Source organism: Pagrus pagrus (assembly GCF_965226575.1).
Source record: "Pagrus pagrus genome assembly, chromosome: 2".
In the NCBI taxonomy this organism is placed as follows: domain Eukaryota; kingdom Metazoa; phylum Chordata; class Actinopteri; order Spariformes; family Sparidae; genus Pagrus; species Pagrus pagrus.
In genome coordinates this window covers 16,888,631-16,912,367 of record NC_140186.1, presented here as the reverse complement: position 1 = coordinate 16,912,367, position 23,737 = coordinate 16,888,631, and the positions used below count along the sequence as shown (strand labels likewise).

Below are 23,737 nucleotides of genomic sequence, written 5' to 3'. Positions count from 1 at the left end.
AAATAATACGATAACCAACATTTTTTGCACTGAGTAACTTCTGCGTTATGTTTCACCACACTTTCTTCTCTTCTCCTATATTTTCTCAAGTCAAAGCCAAAATCTGAAAAAAAAAAACCAAGGAAGCGATATAGGAAAGAGAGGCTGAAAGGTGAAAACCAGCCAGAGTGAAGCGAGAGATTGAAAGTAATGTGAAAGAAAAGAAGGGGGGCCGAACGGCTCAGAGGGAGAGATGGAGAGAGCATCGGGGGAGAGGGGCAGGAAGACGCCGCTGAGGAAGAAAAAAACCAGGCAAGCGGTGAAGAAGAAAAGATAAAGCCGGAGCCAACAGAGGGACGCAGAGCGGAGGGATGCAGATGAAAAACTCGGGAGAAAGGAAGAAAGAGAGTGAAACAGAAGGAGAGGTTGAAGGTTGAGAGGTAGACAGACAGATCACAACCAAGCTGAGACTAGCCGACAGCTGTGAGAGCAGAATTTGATACTGCGGCACGGACACACAAACACAGGCGTGCACGCGAGCACATATGCAGGCGGGCGCATGTGTGTGTGTGTGTGTGTGTGTGTGTGTGTGTGTGTGTGCACGTACGCAGGCTCGCGGGGGCACATACACATGCTCACACTATCCAAAAGAGCCACATTACACATGAAATATTAATGGTGCAAAGCAATCAGCAAAAATGGAGATGGGGGAGACAGAGGGAAGAAGAGAGGGGGAGACAGAGAGGGGGGGAGAGTAAGGAAGAGAGACAGATGAAAGCAATATGTCTATATTACCAGAGTGACATGAGGACTATCAGCAAACTGATATGCATTTTGACTCATCATTTTACCAGGAGCATGATCAACCCACAGAAACAACTCATTTTCTTCCTCTGTGGTGTTTTATTTATACCATCAAGCAACAAAGCAAGGTCATCCCGAGCGCTAGAACGCCCTAATGCAGATCCTTCTGGTAACAATATATAAATATAAAATATGTATATGTGTGTCTATGTGTGTGTGTTTATCTGTACTTAATGCTGTGTTGGAAATGCAGAGCTTAATTCAGCTTCTCAAGCATGGGCGCCTTGTGTGAGTCTCAATAAATCATTAATGAATAATTTTCACAGGTGAGAGAATGTGTGCGAGGAAATGCTGAAAACAAAATTGGGTGAGAACAAACTGTCTTCCCTTGCTAAATGCTAATGTTTTCAAAGAATACTGCATATGTCGGGTGTGTGTGTGTTTGTGTGTCTGCCTGTGTCGGTGTGTGCGCGTCTGAGTGTTAATTCCTGATGATAAAGCACAAACAGTCAGGTGTGTTTGTTCTCTTAAGCACCTTTCTGCCCCTTAAAAGCTTCAGGTAATAACGCCATCCATCACCAGCCTTACGCGGACATGTGTGCACGTGATGTGTGCGTGTGCACGCGTTCGACAGAAAGGTCAAAAACAGGAGGAGTCTGCAGAGACACGGGAGGTATCGCTTCACCGCAGGAGTTTAATCAGGAGGAAGAAATATGCCAGCGTGTACACACACACACACACAGGTGGACTCCGAGAAACACACACAAACAGACACAAACGCCCAGGACATGAACATCAGCCGAGTACATGCATTAGTGCACAGCAGTAGCTCCTTACTAATGAAGAGGGGAAACATTGTGGAACGGCATGTCTGGGCAGGTGTGAGGAGAAACAAACAAATAATGAGATCAACACTGCCAAGATTACAGCACATTCATTACAGCACTTAATCTGTTCCCTTCAACCACTGACCTGTTTCCTCTTCTCTTCATCAGACGAGATCTCTTTATAGCATGTGACTTTCATCTGCATCGTCTGTCTTTTCCTTTAATTTCATACACTGTGAAGTTGATCGTCGCGTCATTGACTTGCAGTGTCACGTTACGCCTGTTTCCTCTGACCTGGAAGCAGAAGTGACGTTCCAGTGCACTCAGGCTGACTTATGGCCCTTTCGCACTGGACAAAAAAAGCAAGTGACATCTGGCTTTTGTCTTCAAAGGTGAAAGAGTACAATCAGCATGCATCCCCTTGTCAAATGACTCCGCAGTAACCGCGGGTAGTTATTGCCTCCAGCTTCGGTCAGCAGTGATGGAAATATGACACCTGGGTGGACGCGCTAATTTGATGCTATGAACCATGTTGAAGTTAAGGACGTCTGCCATTTTAATACTTTTCCATTCGGCTCCGTTCGAGCAGCGCTTGAGCATCGTTCAGACGGCATTGAGTTTAAAAGAGTGACTGAAGTAAAATATATTTAAAGGGTAACCACCGTTACATTGTCACTGGCCTCTAAAGCTGTGTTTCGCGCTTCAGTGGTAGCTGTACTTTAATGCCAGATCCGACCAACCAATCGGTGGCAGCATTTTAACGCCACCTTTTAGTGTCAGAACAGTGTAACAAAGTGTAACAGACTGAACCGAACAAAACCTGACTGATCCGTGCAAACAAAGCTTATGTCAGTACCTGATCCAGCTGCCTAATCGGTACTTCCATTATCAGCCCCAGAAAAACACTGAGTCTAATTCAGAATAAGAGACTTTTTCAAAACACGTTTTAACGTCTTCTAGATGCAGTGTGATGAGGTTTATGGTCTTCTGCTCGAGTTTGTGACGTTGAACGTGACACACCAGATAAAAACCAAACTGAGACAAACTCGTCCTCTGGAAATGGGAAACAAGTCAATCGCCTATCCATAGCGGGTTGACCCACATTAAAAACCTGCCTGTACAAGCTAATTGTGGGGTGAAATGTATGAAGGGTGAAAATCTGAGACCAAAGCCCCAACTGACATAGAGTTATAGTTTTGGTTTGCGTCTTGCAAATTGAAATCAAAACAAAAGCATCTTCAACCACCTCAAGGCCAAATGTATCAGCAGCTGGCATATAAGGGAGAGAGAATTTCCATCATCATCTACACTCTTGAATGTTTCCGCTGCTCAGTCGGTTTCTTCTCTCAACATTGTTGAAGATGTATTTATGCCGCTTGACAGCCACACTTAGTTTCCGCTCCTTGCATGATTGCACACATGACATATAGTTTGGTCGACACAATGTCAGAATCTCAGAGTTTAAGTACACGGCGGTTTCATGACTGGGATCATATTTGCACAGACGTCAAAATATAATATTTGCAGCCAAGTAAACACAGTTTCCTCTTGCCTCAAGGGATTGTGGCTACAATAAATTATGAGTTCTGCTGTGAAGGAGATTTGCTACAAAAGATTTAAGACCTGCGGATTCTCTAATACAGTCTTTTTCTTGCTATTTCTTGCTTTTTCTCTGCTGGTATTACTTAAGCGGTCATTCTGCGGCCATCCTGAATGTTTTGACTGAACAACGTTCTTGCAAGAATTTGAACAATGCAAATTAAGTACGGACATCCGTAGAAGGGGGGGAAACCTGTTATGGCAAATAAAGGTGAAGCGCAGAAAGTAAAAATTTGTTCCGGTCCTGCGTTTTATTTGCCGACAGTCTGTAACTTTTTGACAGCTAGTGCTGTAGCAGTCAATTTCCAGTGGGGGTAAGCCTATGCTGTCTGTGCCAGCATGCTTGTTATTCTGATGATGGAGGGAAAGGAGGAAAGGAGGAAAAGCTTCCTGATCTTCATTAAGAATGACTCAGCTGCTTTTTCAGCCTGTCAGCATTTCTAAAGCTGATGACGTTCCAGCAGCGCTGCTGGGAGAGCTATTCAACACAGGAATTGAGAGTTTAAGACTAAGGCCGCCACCGCTTGAATTAAACCATTATTGGCAAGTGTGAGAGACATTGTATCTTGTGTCTTTGTGTGTCTGTATGTGTGTGTGTGTGTGTGTGTGTGTGTGTGTGTGTATGTTCATTTCGTAGGGAGACAGTAAAGGCAAAGTGAGAGACTAAAAACTTCTTATAAGCGCATTATATTAATATTCTTAAACTTATTTAAAAAATAAATGAGAGTTGAGACATAATTAAACTCGTACTCTTAAGTGTTAAATTACATTTGTAAGATTAACAAAACAAGGTGAACACTGGAGATCAAACACTAATGTTTACTTCTTAAAGAATGTTTTTACTCACTGGGGTTATTTTCTGAGCTTGCAGGAGGAGCCTGTTTACTGTAAACTGTGATGATCAGTGGCTTCTTGCTGCAGGAAACACAACGACTTTTTGATGGTTGGCACAGAATATCTCCGTGGAAAATAACGTTGGTATTCCTTTGATTTAAAAAAACTGTTTCAATAAGGCATGGATTTAAAACCTCTGTTGGACTGAAGCTGCGGACTGAAAACCAAAACATTCAAAACCGTCTCCCAAAGTCTGTTTTTACATATTTATTCACATATTTTCTTGCGTTTTGACTGGCAGTTACTTGGACTGTTAACTGAATCATTTAAAGAAAATGATCTTTTCCTCGCAGTTCCTTTGACTACCGTATATAAATATTTTAACTCGGTTGACATATAAACTGCAGGTATATAAAACACCGGCATTGACTGGATTTCTACAATATTGCTGACAGTTTCGCTCAGCACTACCTTCTTTATGCATTCCACTGCAGCAGCGCTAGCTGAACTGCAATGCATTAACAAAGCAAATGGCCATGCCGATGGATCAAGAAGGATTTCTTGTATTTATTTTTTCAAAGAGACATAAAAGCTGTAATACATTATACACGCTTTACGCTGTATGTGAGCTTGAGTGTAAAGAACGAGAAGAAAGTGAAACCTTTCTTGACATCTTGTCAGAGAAAGAATGAGAAAAGGAATGGGAGACATCTTTATAGACAGCATGAGAGAGGGTTAGGAGGGAAGCCTTGGAGAGGGATTCTGAGAGATGAAGGATCACTAGGAAATAAAGCAGAAACCGACTATGGTGTGTGTACGTGTGTCTGCCTCTATATGTGTGTGTGTGTGTGCGCATCCACATGCATTGTGTGTTCTCACTGTTCTGTCAAGACCTATCACCTATCATCTACCTTCCTTCCAGACCTGACAGGTGGGAAGTAAAAAGTGGTAATAGAAGCGAGAACGTGACTTTATAGGAGGCAGGGAAAAAAAACAAGAATAGCATATATGCAATTATGTGTCTTGTGGATCCATATTTGAGTCGAAGTTTGTTTTGTATGCATGTGAGAAGGCTCGAAATTTCCACTTCCTGCATCATGATTTTGTGTGTGTGGGTGGATGCGTGTGTGCGTGCATGCAGAGGTGAGAATGGCTGGGCGAGAGAGAGGAAAGTAGAGCCAAGTCTCTCTTTCTCACTTCTGAGATTTATCCTCTCCAACGTGACAGTCTCCTTCCGAGGTCCGTTAAACAGCATTCAACACACGTATGTTCGAATGAATCAGAATCACACCATATATTGCAGCAAATTAAAGAATATGGTTGACTGGATTTCTGACATGTCTCAAAACACATAAGTGAAATCCCCCCACTGTGAATAAAAGAGTCAATTTGAAAACTTATGAAGATGGATTTTGCACTTCAACGGCACTGAGAATCTGCACAAAGACTGATACAGCCCTGGTTAAAGATCTGAAAGACCATTTATTTAGAAATGAAGAAGCCCAAATTTATGTCTCTGTGGACACACAGAGGCAAGAGAAAATTATTCAGCCCTTTGGAAACAAATAAATAATATGACAAAGTCACTGTTTCTTTCTATTGCCAATAATAATCTCATTTGTGAGCAGTTTTGATCATGAAGGCATGCCTCAGTTTATATTAAAACCAACTAATAATGCAGAAATTACTGCAGTTATATAAAACTTTATAACAAGAAACACAGCTACTCTTTTTCAGGCTGGAATCTGCAATATTTTGGGGGCATTTTATGCCTTTATGTGATAGCCGACAGTGTAGAGGAGACAGGAAATGAGATGAGAGAGGTTATGAAAAAAGTCAAACAAAAGTCCAAACACAAACTGGGTAAATTACATTTTATGGTCAGCATCTAAAGATCTAGGACACCGTGGTGCCCCTGGAATCAGATTTCTTAAAAATAGGTTATAAGTTATATTTGTTTATTAACAATGGACATGATTACTTGTATGTGACAGGGGTCACTATAGTGCTAAACCTGCAGAGATGTATCAAGTGGACTCCACAGTTCCCCTCAGCTCTACAGAGCTTTTTTGTTACTTTTCTGCTCGCTTTGTACGCCCTGCAACTTTACCGTTTTGGTTCACTCTCCCCGCTGTCATAACATTGTTTTCAGCAGCAGCAGGCGGCTGTTTCCAACAAAAAAGCTGTCAAAACCCACTGTACACCACCAGCCCATTACCACACAGTACACAAAACTAGTGACTAGCTGGTGAACATAACGAGGTACATAGTAGCTGGAACGTACAATATTTCATTTCTGCCACTAGGGGTCTCTCTATCAAAACAAAACAAAAGGCATTTGTTGTATGTTGTGTCGGGAGGCCCGGCCAGAGCGGAGGGGCATAGCCGCTGCAGCTGCTCCCAGACAGATCTAGAAGAAAAAGTAAGTCCGGTGCAGAGCCAGACCTCCTGGAGGAATAAACATCCAGAGTCGCATCGATTCTGCTCTGATCCTGAGCTGTTTACTGACAGGAGGAGAGCTCAGACATCATTTTTATTTTGCTGGATTTTTCTTCACTCCTTTTCATCAACTTGACTGTAGCAACGATCCACACAGGTGACCTCTATTGTCGGATGTTTATGTAGTGTAGGTATTGAGTGCCGACTGGAGCTGGAGGGGAAATGTACTTTTAGGAGAAGGGAAAAGAAAAGAGGGAGCTGGACTTATTTCCACCTTTCATTTTGTCTCTGTACCAGCGCTGGATAAAAAGAGCACACTGAACAGCATCTCCCAGTCTTCATAGATTACAGGTTACTAGTACTTGTGAAGCTATCTAATGTTTGTGAGAGCTGTCCAGAAGTCACATGTCAGAGCTAACATTAGCTTGTCTGCTCTGGCTAGCTGAGGTCAAAGTGCTTTTCCGTGTGCTTAGTGACAGAAGCTCCTGATGGTATGACATGCTCAGGCTTGAGGTACCATACTAGCTCTTTAATCTTTGCCCTCTACCACACTGATCGGCTGCATAATGCATTGGACTGGCACACATCAACCATTCTCCCCCGCTGGCTAGAAGTGCGTGACCTTTGGGTGGGAGCCATCCTCAGACATCGCAGCAGGGTGATTGTTCTTAATGTGGTACAGCCTAGTGCTATAGTACTACTGCTTAACACAAGAGTCGCATTAAAAATGTAACCATTTGACTTTGTTGCCTTTTTGGAGGAAGTGTTCCCACGCTTTTGCCGTTCTTCACTTTTTGATCCAGACTGCTCCAGTGAAGCCATGAACCGACAGTGTGTCTGTATGCAAATTAACCTATGGACTGTCATGCGTAACCCGCCAAAAATATTCTCTGTGGGTGATTGATTCATGATTAACCATTGACATCCCCTCTAGAGAGGTTGAAATCTTATTTATGCCATTTCCAGTGTGTTTCTGTTAAGAAGAAACATTCTTTTATAGAAAAATAAAACAGCTGTTTTGCAAGGCTCTTCACTTAACAGTGCATCAAAGTGCAATTAAAACTCCCACCTTTAATTGAAGCAACACAGCTTCTCCTATATCTTTCAAAGAGGAAACATGGATCAGTTACCTTACCAGCCTACCAGGTGCAGTTGACAGTGACGAGAAAGCTGGGCAGATACACCAGGATAAGTTAGAGGCACTACATGTCCCTCCTGACCTGGAAATTCCCAGTGGTGATAGGTGGAGTCTATGCAGTCATTCCATCCGGCTAGTGCTGAAAATAAATCCCAAAGGGAAACTCCTTATAAGCATTCATAGCCACTGTAGATCTGTTCTGTGGCCTGGTGCACATTGTTTCTGAATTGTGCTCTGGGAGAAAAAAATATATAACAAAATCACTCAATAACTGTTCTCCAAAGATATGAAAGTTAAAACAGTATGTACATATGTGATGTTCCGAACTAGGAAACTACTGCACACTTCCTCAGGGGCAAAACGAAAGTGAAGAGATACGAATAAAAATCTGAAAAGGATTTGTAGCACTGTTCTGCTGCGTGAACAGTGCCCAAAGTTCGTTTACTATCAACTCAACTGTAATAATCTATTCTGTGTACTTTTGCTGTATTACTGAGTTTGTGAGTGTCTACTTACAGGGAAATAAAGGATACAAGAGTGTGAATGGTCTCACCTCAGTTGCACCTTTAATCAATTCATCTTAACTCATTTAAAGTAAAAAGTAAACCACAAAAATATTACACTTGAACCACAGCGTAGTAAGATGTAGAAATGAACTGACAAGGTCAAGAGCATTGGTTGTGTGGTTAAGCTTTTGTGTGGGCACAAGTAAGGGCTCAATGGAACAACAGAAATCTAATTAATTCCTCCTTTGAAATGGTTGAATATACCTCAGAGATGGACGACAAGCTAGCTGATATTGCTAAGGATATGCCTAAAAATGCCAAGTACACCTCTAGGGATATTCAAAACGGGCTAATTGAAACAAATGGCAAACATAGTTCCCAGAGAGGTCAAGAAAAGGTATGCGAACGCCGACTCTGCAGTATGACTTCTTCAGAAATTCGCTGGATGAGCCATTTCGATGTGACAAGATGCATTGTTGAGAATGAAGCCCATCTCCTCGGTATCCTAGGTCTGTTAATTCAAATGAAGAGGCATAATTTCTTTGATTCTGGCAGATCTTAAGTGCGGGTGCTTGTTGTCTTGAACCCATCGAATGCAGTTCTACAGTCTGAGTCTGTTGATAAGTACACTGCTTGTAAGGTTGTTGGTGCATCACTGGAGTCCTTAAAAGTCATCTGTAAAGATGATTGCTGAACTGAGCTTTCAGGCGCCTGCTGGGGATGATTCACCTCCTCCAAAGAGAAGGGGAACATTGAGTAAATACTTTGGTGAAAGTGTGCTCTCATCTGTGGGTCATACAGATTCTGACGATGCACCATCACAACCTGTCAGTCTCTTTAAAAAAAATCCCTGCTCATCATCCTTGACAGGGAAATGGAAAATTCAGAAATGGATTTTGCAAGAATAATTACATGCATGTAGCATGTTACGATCCTGTCCATATTTGTATTGTACATTTGTATTCGGTCATACATAAGTGTTGTACTCGGAGAGTGAGAGCTCTCCTTTCTTTTTGAGGCTCTCTGATTAATTGGCAGACATTGGCTGGCTTCCCGTGACATCACTGCTGCTGAGTTGATTGTTAGATTACTGTTAGATGTGTTAGCATGTGTCTGTGAGCTCAGCTACCTGTTTGTGTGTCTGCTAGCTTACTAGCTTTGTTAGCCAAGGTTTACTACTAGTTGCTAACAGACTGTGTAAATATTATAATAGTGTAATAATAGTATCCATGTTGTTTATCTTACCATGAAGAACAGGGATGAACTGCCATTTTCATCGAGTACATTTTTCTCCTGTTTTTGTTTAGCTTTGAGAGTGAGGTTTAGGCCCTGTTTATACGACAACAGTTTTGCAAAAACGGAAAAATTTCTCCTTTGCTTTTGAAAAAAGTTCCACGTACATTCATCAATGTTGTGAAAACGATCCTCGTGCACACGAATCTGCAGAAACAATTGAAAATACTGATGCTAATGCTAATGTATGCATGCCAGGCCAGAAGGTGGTGGAGTAACTTTCCAATGAAACACCACAGAATAACACCACACGCTTGGGCACAAAGAGTTTCTTCTACAGAGCAGTTAGCCATCACATCACTAATTATTCAGCAAATCTACACTGTTCTGGAGGAGCGTTAATAATCTCAGTGGAGTTGGCAGCAAAAAAAAGGTTGATAGTCCCCTGTTGATCTTGTTGTCCTCCTATTTGTGCATGACGATTAGGCTGAAAACGTAATACACATGCACAGGATTCAGTATTGCTAGTTTACATGACAACGGTCTGGGTGACGTTTTCAAAAGATTACACACTGGAAAGTAAATAAATGGCACACTTTTTGCACCAATCCACACTCTCTGTCTCTCATTCTTACCTTACGCTCCAACACCCATAAACTGGCCCTAACAGGAGACCTAATGACAGCCAAATGTAGTGTATTTATGGATTTCACCTTGTTGCATCCTCTGCATGTGCTTGCTGACAGCGGCAAATGATGCAAGTAGGAAAAAATGAAATGCTTTTTGCAAAACCAACTTGGTCGAGAAATGTCCACATGAAACAGACCTGTCCAGTGTGTGTAAACACCTGCCGGGCTACAAGGAAGGTTTTCCTGAGTTTGATGAACTGTCACAGTAGGTCTTCAGCATCATGCTGTCAGGAGTCCAAACCTGTTATCGTCGCACCATGAAAGAAAGAGGAATTTTGTGACCCTGGCCTCTTAGATCCAGAACAACAAATACAAACAAATACCACATGCATGGATGCATGGATAGATAGATGGATAGATAGGTAGATAGATAGATAGATAGATAGATAGATAGATAGATAGATAGGTTTAGCTGTTTTCTTTGTCACTTTTCAGTTTGACTTTCAGTAACACTACCTTCCACTTTTGTCAAACTCTCACTTGATTAGGTTTTAATTTTATTTAAGAATTAAGCTCATCCATTGAAACTAAATGCTGCTTCACTACCTCCCAATTTCCCTGCTTCAAATTGTTTTTCATAAATTAGAATAGAATACTACTTTATTAATCCCCAGGGGGAAATTAATCTCCTGAATTAAAACGACCCATACAAACATCCACAGCCATCAGGAGCTTGCATCTCATCCTGCCTCTGACAGCCCTCAGGTTGCCAGCTGCCATTTTTATCTGACCAGGGATTCGTACCGGAAACCTTCGGGCTACTCATTGAGCTGGTGTAAACCCATGTACCTTCAAACTAATTAGGCTGAAGGTACATGAAGCTGCTTTCAGAGTTATCAGTAAATGATATTACACTCATGTTAAACAGTTACATCCATGTGAAATCACTGCATTACATGTAAATAACTATAAACATGCAACATAAAGAAATAAACCCTGAGGGGTAATGATGAATAACAACCCAGGGACTTACCGATCATGGTCAGAATCTTAATTTAGAAGCCAGATATCCCTGCAGATACAGCACCAACAGAGGTATAAGCATAACAACAGGGAATGTAAATGTAAATAAAAGTATATACAGCGGCATGTATAGGAAAATTTGCACAAGAGGGTTGAGCTTGTGAGCAGTTAGTATAGAACAGCAAATGCAAAGTGGATGCAGCTGTAGGTGCAGTTTAAATGGAGAGGAGAGGAAAGGAGAGGAGAGGAGAGGAGAGGAGAGGAGAGGAGAGAATATGATACGATATGAAAGCTAAGGATGATCCCCAGGGATAGATTTGGATTGTCAAAGCAACAAAAGAGAAAACAGTTAAGATATAGATCCGGGATACGCAAATTACGTACAACAACAGATACATGTTTAAGTATCTACTGGTAATGAAAACAAAAGGGCAACTATTATACACCAGCATGTACGGGATATACAGTTGCAATCAGACAAAATCATATAGACGCAGATTATAATGCAGTTATGAAACCCCACAACAGCTGGCCGCATTCAGTTGCAGGACAATTAGCAGTATTTGTCAACCCCGTGTTCTCTATGTGTGTCACATCCCTGTCGGTTAGTTTCAGCTTGTGACTGCTGCTCCTCTTTGTCGCTGCAGTTTGTCTGTGTTGGCAATATGCTGTCACGATTTTGGAGACTCTTTCCCGGACCTATTAAATAATTTAACAGTTTTTGACTGATACTCCTGCATTTGGAGCTCAAATGATCTGGCCTCTTTCGAGCTCTTTTACACAAGTAGTTTCATGCTGCTTAGAACAGACATCAGACTGCTGATTACCAGGCCTCATCTAGCTGACAAAAGCTGCTAATTGGCACTCCACCTAATACGGCCCACCTGTGCAGCCATGTTTGCAGTTGCGATTAAGTTATCCCACAGTCCAATTTAATGTGTTAAGTGTTTACATGAAGGTCTGCATGTGTGTCCAGAGATTTATTACTAAGAAAACAGTTCAACATGTACCGAACAAATGTGTGTGCTGCTGAAGGTTTAGTAACTTTGTTGGTTCTATCACCTTGATAGAGAGGATGGGGTCGTACAGAATTGATTCAATCTTGGTCCTCTTCACTCTCAGCGACTTCCTCTGGACATTATGGACTCAGGCCTACAACAGAGTTGCCGTTCTTGACCGGCTTATTGAGCCATTTAGCTTTACCAGCCTTGAAGCTGCCTCTTTAGCACATTATAAAGAAGAATGCAGCGGCTATTAAGTGTCCTGTGTTATTGTTCACAGTGAAGGACATGAGCTTCCTGCCTACTTTGTACTTCTATCTCTGTGCGCTTTGTATGTACAGTTAAAATGTTTCACAAAAAGCATCTTATTAGCTATAAACAGTTGAAATGATATGTTTCTTTATGTTCACCTTTTATGTTGAGACAACACTGTGTTAGATTACGGCACAAAAACCACTTGGTTAAGGTTAACATCATATTTTTGCTTACCTGGTTCTGTCGCCACAAACATGCTGGAAATTGTCCAGACGTTCTGTTAAAATACCTGGTTTTGTTTCCACAAGCAAGTCGGAAAAGTGGCCTGACTTCTGGTCCAAAGTACCCATCAGTTTAGTACTTACAAATGTTGAAACGGCATCTTGAACAGTGGTCTCTGGCTTGGCAGTCGTCTTGCCCAGCTGTCACGCTGTCACAGTCCCTTCCACTGTCAGGTTTAACACAAAGGGACCCAAACGCAGACACTGAGGCAGACAGGTGGAAACTGAAAGCGAGCTTTAACAAAAATCCAAATCCCAAAACCAAAAATACGAGCAATAAAGGGCAAGCAAAAGGCAGACGACAAAACAGGAGAGAAAGCAAAACAAAAACAAAAAAAACCAAAGTACAGACCAGAGTAACAAGGAATTTGGGTGAATATGCAGAAAAACAAACCAAGGGACAACAGGAACACAAGTGAGCAGGAAGTGGAAAGTGACAACAAGACACAACAGGATATATACCTTCAAAATAAAACAGAAAATAAATAACTAATAACCAAAATCATGACATGTAATCTGAAGGGGAAAATTACACTTATAGCAGAAATGTACAATGCCAACATTTTATTTCAGCAACTGGGCTGGGATTTCTATTGTGTGGCACAGCTTGAAAGATCGACCATCCTTTTATAATTCTGCCAGGCCCAAACCATTACCTTTATCCCAGTTCTCACATCCCGCTCCAGCAACTCCTTTTGTTTTCTTCTTTGGTCGAGAAACTTGGCCTGAAGGCTCCAACTGGAGACCTTGCCCACTGGGTTACAGCTCTTTGAGTTTCATCACTGCCTTATCCCAACCTGATTGTTAGCGCTTCATGTCCTCTTTGGTGGCACAGCCATACCCACCATGCAGAGATGGTTAGGAGAAAGACTCGGTAATTCTGTGTAGAGCTACATTTACGGTTCCTTTCACAGCCTGTATTTCCTCCTCTAGCTCAAGAAGTGCATTCTCCAGCTGGCCTATTGTACAGCATAGTAGTATATTCACAGGCTTTCTGCTTTAGCTTAAAATGTGGTTTACAGGGCATTTTTTGCTCAAGATTCATGGGGCTGCTAGAGCTCTTCATGTTAACATTTGTATGCCGACTTCCCATAATATCCTGGATGAGACTACTTAGTGTAGCATTATGTGCCAACTCTCAAAAGGAGGATTCCTTGAAGGTGCACAAAGTCATTTGTGTAAAGGGAGAAGAGCAGAGCACACATCACTGGGCTTCACCAGAGGTGATTGTCAGGATTTCGGATTGGGCTTTTCCCAGCCTTTTTTTTTTTTATCTAACAGAAAGCTGCTGATCCCATGACAGGTGGAGGCAGGTATGGTGAGTCAGGAGAGCTCAGTCTGAAGCAGTGCATGGATCAAAGCAGTGAACACCGAGCTAAAGTCCACCACCAGGCAGGATCCTTCCTTGTGTCCTTAGGCTTGTATCTACATGGTCTGCGTAGGAGGTGAATTGCAGAGGATCCAGTAGGAGGTGTTTAATGTGATTCAAGGTGAGTCAACGTAAGACTATCCAACGGGTTTATGGCCACTGGTGTCACAGTGACAGCTTGTAGTCATTAAGGCCTTTGATGCAGACTTGGTTGGGACTACTACGGCTGAGAGCAACTAATTAGAGCTTCCGTCATTACTGCTATTGCTCTAACAACCAAATGTGCCACAAGTACACTACAATTAGTGGTGTGCTACTAGACAGCTCCTCAGATCTAAGAGCAGGAAATCATGTGTGTGCCTGCACCAAAACAGAAACAGACAGTAAAAACTCGGGGTAAGCGTGAAATGCGAAGCAAAATTCCAAGGAAATGGTCTGTAAAATATAGGTAAATATGTGTGTGAACTTTGACAGTTTCAGCTGAGCTTGGTCTCTGTAGGGAACTTAATTATAAAATAAAACTCTGAAATCCAAGTGAAAAGGATTATAAAATAGTATTCTTTCACTCATGTCATACTTTTTGCCCTCTGTTATCTGTCACTGATTGTATTAGGCTATGTTCAGACTGCAGGCAAATTGCATTTGTTTCTCAAATCAGATCTCAAAGATGGAGTGTCCTCACTGCGATTTGCAAGTGAGCAAATCGGATTTTTGTGCCCAGACAACACCAACCTATCCACTTGGGTTGCTGTGGTCACGACGTAGGCCGCAGTCGCTACTGTATGTGCTATTTCCAACATGGAGGCATGAGAAACGGAGGGCCATCATCTCGCTTTCCTCAAGCTGTCAAGTTGCGAGGTGGACAATTTATTTCCGCGTGTGTCCGCAGACTGTTGTTCTGTGTTGTCTTCCATAACGCTCTGCTATCTGCAACATGGATTCTGCTCGGCCGCTCTGATGCACTTCTGTGACTCCGGACTTGACATCGTCATTAAGTGTCGAGCTGCGAGTGACACGAAAAACGCTTCCGAAATGCAGCATGAGCAGCCAGAACATCTAGACTGAGACGCATCTGTGTTAATCGGATTTGAATCACATTCCAAACCACCGTCAAATGTGGTTTGGATCCAAGTTGCAAAAATCGCATTTCATACATACAATCTAGATATGCAAAAGAAAACACATTTGGGCTGGCAGTCTGAAGTCTGGTTTCTCTTGCTCACACCTCTCTTGCTCAAAACTCCTCTATTTAAAAAATATTGTCCACGAGAAAGGTAACTTGCAGCAGATGGATTAGGAGGAAATAATAAAAAAAATCTCCCAAGATCAAGAAATTCTCCAGACTTTATCTTCAAAACCTGTTTGAGGAGGGGACCTTGCAGTTTCCAGCTTCAGTAATATTCACCCAGCTGAATACTCTTCAACTCACCCTTTAAAAAATAGTACTGTATATGATCACTTAACGGAGACCTGTAATGCTTCCTGTTATGGTTCTTGTGCATATTAAAGTTCTTGAAAGTTAAAAAGTCCAACGTTCTTGCCAATAGGAGCTCCTATCTCCCACAGAAAACACTGCTCCAGAAACGCCTCGTCAATAGTCCCACCTTTATTTCCGTGACTTCATGACATCACACGGCGTCACCATGTCACACATTTGCATAATTTACGCCTATATTCACTGTTGTATAAGTGAAGTTAACTGGAGGCTGAAACCATGACAGAGCCGACCAGAGACATGGTGAGTGGTGGTAGCTCAGGCGTGTGTGAGATAACCAATCAGAGCAGAGTGAGTATTCAGGACAGGGGTCTTAAAGATAATATGTCTCCTTTGAACTACATCTATGGCTGTTTAAAAACATTTTTATTTTATTTATTTTATTTAACATACCAAAATGATTTATTTTATTCCTCGGTGCCACGGACCTCCATTTTTGTGCAAAAACTATAATAAACACATTAATCAGCCTCACGCTGGACTAGGTAACACATTCCTTTAGTATGATGAGCATGCATTGTGTATAATAAAGGATAATAATTACGGGCAATGATTAATAAAAACTACAGCACCCAGCTGTTTTAGCAAATAAATCAACCTTTTTGTAAATGAAACTATTTGTGATCTGTTTTCAAAGATTTGTACCTCAGGAACCAACAAGCTTGAGGCTGATTGCCACAGGGGAAGCCAGAGAGTACAGAGAGACGGAGTAGTGTGTACTATACATTGATGCCGACCTTATCTTTTGACATGAATGTGAGGATTCAGCCGATATATTGCAAAGTGATGGCAACATGATGTGTCTGATTGCTGAGAGTTAAAATGAGAAAATTATCTTCCTTCTAGTACTGGAATTCACCAGGTGAAGGTTGCTCCAGCACAGGGCTCATCTGAGCTGCTCGGATTTTTATTTTTGCCGCAGCTACACTGATCCAACAACAGGCAAGGTCAATGAATGGAGGTACAGTAAGGACACATATCCACATTTGCATTATCTAAGGCTTGTGCCTTTTAAGAGCCTGCAGAATGAGCACACACGTCTTCAGGATATCTGGCAAACTTTGCTTAAATCACAGTTGGCCTTGCCAAATGCTCTGAAATATATGTCAAGATCATCTTCATTTTCTCCACAGCTATCCTTGTAGACCACGTAGTGAAGCTGTGATCCTCTTTATTGCAGTGGCACAAACAGTAGATTAGGCCTCGAGGCTATAACGGATGTCAGGCCAGGTTATGTTTCTCTCCCCACACACACACACACACACACACACACACACATGCACACATGCCACTTTTCATTCAATATGCAAATTGAAACTCCAGTTCATTTGCTGATGAAAGAGGATTCATGCTCAATTATATCTTAATGGGTTGGATATAACAGCATGCTCAGGCCAACAGATTTTTATTATTAGACGATTTTCTTTTCCCCATCAGGCTCAAATCTGACTAAAATTTCCCAAATCAGCCGAAGTTAAAGTGAACTGACCTGACCCAGGCAGCACGCAGATAAATCTCTTTCTCTCTCAAACTTTTCCTTCCCTCCCCTCTTCTCCATAATCGCGCGCGTGCATCGCGCACGGGGGGGCCAATCCACAGATCGACAGAGGGCGTGGGTGCGCTCGGAGCGGACGCGTGCCGACGCCTCTGGAATGTTAAGTGTGGAGGGCCGTGAACACACGCGTGCGTGCGCACCAGCAAGGTCCTCCTGGAGGGGTGAGAGGAAAAACAGAGGAAAAGTCAGCCAAAGAGTGGACGTCCACGAGGGAGAGAGAGAGGGAGAGAGAGGCAGATATGTGACCTCTCTCCGCAGTTTGTCAGTCTTTGTTTACTCTCTGCCAGCCGTAAACTCTTCACTAATAGCTGCTGTGGAACTCGCGCTCTCGGTCAATAACATTATGTTTGGGAACTCCCCGGCTTTCCAGCCAGGACCGGGCAAGCACAACAACAACGACGGCCTGACTTGGCTTGGAAATTAGAAATGCAGAGAGAGAGAGAGAGAGAGAGAGAGGAGGTTTAACAGAGCAGGCAGCGTGGAAGCCCCGGTAGTGTTCAATAGCAGCAGAGCGCTGCTGCATTGCGCTCCTCACTGAGCAGGTCGGTCCGCCGAGAGACGGCACATCCTCCCATGCGCTGTGTGCGCATGAGGTGGAGGATGCTGTCCAGAGTGGAAAACAAAAAACAAGCAAAATAAAAGCACGTCTGATATTGTAAACGAATGAATAAATAGCGTACGTGTTTGTCTAAGGGGCATATAAACATGACGCGCTACTTTGGTCATTAATTTGCGCCTTGGTGGTTGCAGTAGTGGAGCAGGCCTATGGGTAAAGAGCCCATTATAGTGCGCCACTGTAGTTTAAACTCGTGTGAATGGATATTATATTAGAGAACGCGTGACAAAGGATGAATGAAGCCTTCTACTTCTCTTTGGCCCGGGAAAAAAAATTAGCCGCACCAGCAGAAATATGACTGACTTGTATTAGAGCCAGATCACTCTCCTCTCCCATCCCGTGCCTCTTTGTCCTTTGTACGAATGTGTGAATAAAGATATTTCCCCACAGCAGGAGCTGTCAGCAGCCGGGACACCAAGCCCATTTAATCTTCCTATATGACAGGAGGAGGTGAGGTCTGTCCCTGGTAACACACACACACGCACACACGCGCGCACACACACACACGGCGACCCAACACCGCCTCTGCTGCCTCTCCCGTTACAGCTCAGCGATCGAGTTACGCGGCCGGGGAAAATGTTGCAGTAGCGAGGAGAGAGAGAGAGAGACTGCAGCATCGCTGGAGACCGGCAGCAGCAGCAGCAGCAGTCCCGAGCAGTGCAGGTGAGAGGAGGGGGAAAAAAAAAAAAAAAAAAAAAAAAGCCAGAGGAGGAGGAGGAGGAGGAGGAGGCGCATGTGGTGGAAAGAGAGAAAGAGAGAGGGAGAGAGAGAGAGAGAGAGAATGCGGGACTCTTGGAAAAAGACGCATCTACTCTCGGTCCATCACCGAGACATCCATCCCGAACAGAGGCTGCACAGGATTACGCTAAACTGATGATGCTATCGGGATCTCCTTTTTCTTTCTTCTTCTTTTCTTAAAGCCCACCAAGAGAGGCTCCGATTTCCTCCGCTTCGCGAGAAATAACGAATATTACAGAGAAACTCGCTCTGAAAAGCACTCTTGTCTCCTCTGAACTTGCGTGAAGGAATCCGACGGCTTGGCACGTTGCTCCACTGCGGGGAAAGAGGAAAAAAAAAAGAAAGAGGAGGGGGGGAGACAAATCGCAGCTGGATCTGAAGGTAAGACAAGATCCAGCAGCAAGCATCCCAGAGACTTTTGTGTCCCAAACTGATTTTTGTATCTGTCGTGAGTTAATTTCCCTCGGCGTCCGGAGAGCACGAGCAGTGGAGGGTTTTTTTTTTTTTTTGTCTTCTGTGTGGTGCTGCATTGCAGTTTCTAACTGTGAAAAACGCGAGAAAAGCCGCTGTCCCACATGTGACTGGAATAAAAAAAACTTACAAATGGCATTATGAACTGATAAGCGTCCTCGAGTGGCACGCGGGATAGCTCTCCGGTTTGCGGGAAAGAAAGGAGTGAGGAAGAGTGAAGTGGATTAATCGGAGACTGATGAATTAGTTGCCTTTTCTTCTCTCGCAGCAGGATGGATTTTTTCATATCTTTGTGGCATGAAAAGCCCAGCGAGACGACGAAATTATTATTATAGAAGTTGACACTGCCGAGTGTAGGAGGAGGATAACAGGGAGAAAGGAGCCCCGCACCGCTGAAGTGAACTACAGTGAGAGTGCGGAAGCTTTCCTCCGGACCTCAGGCGGCAAGTCCGCAGAGAGCGATAGGGAGAAGGTAAGAAAGGATAAATCAAACACCCACGCTGCGAGGTGCACCAGAGAGCACAAAACACCAATAAAGAGGAGGCAAGCCGCAGCTCGGAGGCAGACAGAGCGGTAAGCAGAGAGGCGCAGGGAAGAAGGAGCCATGCAGAGGCTTGGTGCAGTGCACTCCTCCGCGGCGCAGGCTCTCAGCCTCCTGGTCTTAGTGCTGCAGCTGCTGACTCAGCTGCCGGGTGCCGACTCAGCTCTCCGGTACCGGGTGGCGGAGGAGGGCCCACCTGACGTCAAGATAGGCAACGTGGCCGCCGACCTGGGCCTCACGGCAGGTACGGGCAGCGGAGATGTCACCTTCGCCCTGGAGAGCGGCTCAGAGTACTTCAAGATAGACAACGTGACAGGTGAGCTGACTACAGGCCCGCGGCGCATCGACAGGGAGAAGCTCCCGCAGTGCCAGATGATATTTGACGAAAATGAGTGTTTCTTGGACTTTGAGGTGTCAGTGATAGGGCCACTGCAGAGCTGGGTGGACCTGTTCGAAGGCCGGGTGGTCATAACAGACATCAACGACAACACACCTTCCTTCCCCTCACCTGTGCTCCAGCTATCAGTTGAGGAGAACCGCCCAATAGGAACCCTGTACCTGCTGCCCACAGCCACAGACAGGGATTTTGGGCGAAATGGCATCGACCGCTACGAGCTCATCCAGGATGGTGCAGCTGGGTCAAGTTCAACAAGGCGCACAGCTGGAGGGAACCCCATCACTAGATCTGATGGACTTGGTGACCGGAGGGGTCGAAGTGGAGAAAATGGAGCAGGAGCCAGGAGCACAGTGTTTGAACTACAAGTTGCAGACATACCAGACGGCGAAAAACAGCCACAGCTCATTGTGAAAGGCACGTTGGACCGTGAGCAAAAAGACTCGTATGAGCTCATCCTGAGGGTTCGAGATGGAGGGAACCCACCACGTTCCTCCCAAGCCCTGCTTCGTGTTTCTATCACTGATGTGAATGACAACAGCCCACAGTTCGAGAGATCCACATATGAGGCAGAAATGGCAGAAAATGCTCCCCCAGGTACACCTGTCCTCCAGGTCAGAGCCTCTGACCGAGACATTGGAGTCAACGGGCAGGTGGAGTATGTCTTTGGAGCTGCCACTGAATCTGTCAGGAGACTCCTGCGACTGGACGAGGCAACCGGATGGTTGAGCGTTCTTCACAGGATTGACAGGGAAGAAGTGGCTCAACTGAGGTTCACAGTAACAGCCAGAGACAGGGGTCAGCCACCCCGCACTGACCGCACCACTGTCATTCTGGCTGTCCGGGATGAAAATGACAATGTCCCATCCGTAGAGATTCGAAAGATTGGACGGATCCCTGTCAGAGATGGAGCAGCATTAGTACCGGAGAACGTTCTGGTGGACACCCCAGTAGCTCTGGTGCAGGTGTCAGACCGAGACCAGGGAGAGAATGGGGCTGTGACGTGCACAGTTGTAGGAGACGTCCCATTCACACTGAAGCCAGCTGGTGAAACAGCACTCCCACCCCTACCTGCAGATGAAGCCTTTGACAGGTAAGCCAAACCAAAGGTAACCACTCAATCGTCTCCAAGGATGGAGCTAACTCCTTATTAATAAGTTGCTCCTGGACACTCTGAATAAAAAACTACATCATAGACATGTTACTTGAAAACAGACTGCTAAATACTGTGAAGAACCAGTAAATAATTGTCAGTTCCTGTAATTTGGTAGGATGAGGCACTACTTTTCTCGAGGGAACATTAAATTGGTAAGTAATGGTGAGGTAATCAGGAAGTTACGACACTGGTTATTATTCATTAAGAAAATGGCTGTAATTATTAGACACTGGTTCATTAACATCCAATTTAGCAATCTGTTCTCAAGTAGTTATCAACTGTACAGTCCTTCATTCAGAGTTACATTCATTTGGAGATAGATCCCAACTCATGATTCTTAACTTCCCAGGAACATATAAACATATTGTGTGGCCAACTGTAAAACCTAACATCGCTAACAGACAAAGAGTATGTACAGGATGTCTTTTTATCAGGGCTGGTACTGTTTTGCCCTATATATCGTCTGATCTTGACATCTACACATTTAGTATGCAGTTGCTATAAGTCTCACCCACACTACAGCCCCGGGAGGTATTGCTACAAATTATATTTTCCACCAAGGTTTCAGAGAACACTCGAGTGTTGTTGCAGGCAGATTTCATTTAAGCCCAGTTCAAGTAGTGCTTCTCATTCACAAAGGCTACAGAGTAGTTAGAATGTCATACAATCTGTAAACTTTGAGCATAAATATTCAATGAAGTCAAGGGTTTTATACTTTTTTTGTAATATTATTCCAGCAGAGCAGGCTGCAAATGTCAACACTCTTAAGTCAATTGTAAAGATATTTCCTGAAGCTATTGAATGGAGGGAGTGGGGGAAATAGAGAAGGCCATCCTTGGGTATGGCTGTTACCACATATGACACCTGTACAATGAGGTTGTTATATAGACTGTAGGGCTGTTCCTGACTAGAGCAATTCTGACTCAAAGTAATAATTATAATAGGTCTCCAGTCAGTTGATTAGCTGATGTAATTAAAAAATCAGTCACAGTTTCAGCAGTATTATTGTCTCCCTGCAGATGACTGCAGTCATGCAGGAATATCTTTGTAGGTCTAGGGTGTATTAAATAGCATTTAGATATCAGAGGTAAAGTGATTAGTTGATTAATCAATTAGTTGATTGACAGACATTTTTTATTTCCAGCTATTTGGATATTTGATTGATAGTTTTCAGCCATTTTTCCAAGCAAACACTCAACACAATCCTTTTTCTGGCTTCAGCTTCACAAATGTGAGGATCTGCTGCTTTTCTTTGCCTCAAATCATTGTAATCTACATGCCTTTGGTCCGATCTGTTGGACTGACCACTCAAGATATTTGAGAATGTCGCCTTGGGCCTTTTAGTTTGTAATAGAACATTTCCTTAAAAAATAAAAATAAAAAAATAAGACCAACACAGTGACTGCTGACAAAATGATTTTTAGTCAACCATCACCCTGGTAACTACCTGGTAGACCTGTATTATTTCCATGGAGGGCAGCTACTTAATTCATGAAATTTCTTTCCTTATTATTTTCACAGGAATAAGAAAAAGTACTTCTTACATACTTCTGCCTTGCTGGACTATGAGGCCACCAAAGAGTACAGTGTTACCATTGTGGCAGTAGACTCTGGGAGTCCCAGTCTGTCCAGCAACAGCTCCCTGATGGTGCGAGTGGTAGATATCAATGACCATGCCCCAACCTTTGCCCAGAGTGTTGTGGAGGTCCACTTTGCAGAGAACAACTCACCTGGTGAAAGGGTCGTCACTGTGGTAGCCACAGACGCAGACAGCGGCAAGAATGCTGAGATTGCGTACTCGCTGGATCCTGCTGGTAATGGGCCATTTTACATAGATGCAGATAATGGAGATATCCGTGCCACCGGGGTTCTGGACCGTGAGCAGCGAGAGAGGTACGAACTCCGGGTTATTGCCAAGGACAAGGGAACCCCGTCTCTGCAAGGCTCTGCGACTGTTGTTGTGCAGGTGACCGACCGCAATGACAACGCGCCAAAGTTTGTCCAGGAAATCTTTACATTCTACGTGAAAGAAAACTTGCTTGCCAACAGCCCAGTCGGCATGGTCACAGTGACTGACGCAGATGAAGGCGAGAATGCAGAACTCAGTCTGTTCGTAGAGATGGATGGAGCTGACGAGAAGAAGACAGGGGAGAAGACAGAAGGAGAAGATGGCGAGAAAGAGCAAGAAGAGGTGTTTTCCATTGAGAACAACACGGGAACTATCTTCTCGTCAGCATCATTTGACCGTGAAAAACTTTCCACCTACACCTTCCGTGTCCGAGCTGTGGATGGAGGGGAGCCACGCAAAACCGCCACTGCCACCGTCTCGCTCTTTGTGACGGATGAGAATGACAACGCCCCTTCAATCACCTCTCCAGCCAATGAGTCCTACACACTCCTTCCTCCTGCCAGCAGCGCCCGCACCATTGTCAGGACTGTAACAGCCATAGACTCAGACACTGGCCCAAATGCAGACCTTCACTATGCTCTTGTGGGGGGAAATCCATTCAGACTGTTTGAGATTGGCCACACCAATGGAGTGATCACTCTGGCAGAACCTCTGGAGCGACGCCACAGAGGTCTGCATCGCCTGGTGGTCCGGGTCAATGATAGCGGGATCCCCTCTCTTTGTGCCACTGCCCTGGTTCATGTCTTCATCAACGAGAGCCTGGCAAATGCCACCCTAGTGGATGCACAGGTAATCTTTTTATTAAGAGATATATATACTGTCCTATTTTGTTATCTGCAGATCTCTATTGTTCCTCAGAGTTGGTAACCGATAATGACAAAGATGATGCAGTCCTTTGATCCATTCAGATAATGGTCTCTCTGATAACACATCACAATGGGAGAG

General features: G+C 43.9%; 1 protein-coding gene across 1 annotated transcript in view; it reads left to right on the top strand.

Annotated features, from left to right (window-relative positions):
- The first annotated feature begins 18,170 nt into the window (after positions 1-18,170).
- Positions 18,171-23,737, top strand: part of pcdh7a (protocadherin 7a) — a 45,169-nt gene continuing 39,602 nt past the window's right edge. The window contains exons 1-2 of the mRNA XM_084383771.1: positions 18,171-20,820; positions 22,405-23,581. Coding sequence (XP_084239897.1) covers positions 19,397-20,820; positions 22,405-23,581 — 2,601 coding nt within the window. The 5' untranslated portion in view covers positions 18,171-19,396. The remainder of the gene's footprint in view (positions 20,821-22,404; positions 23,582-23,737) is intronic.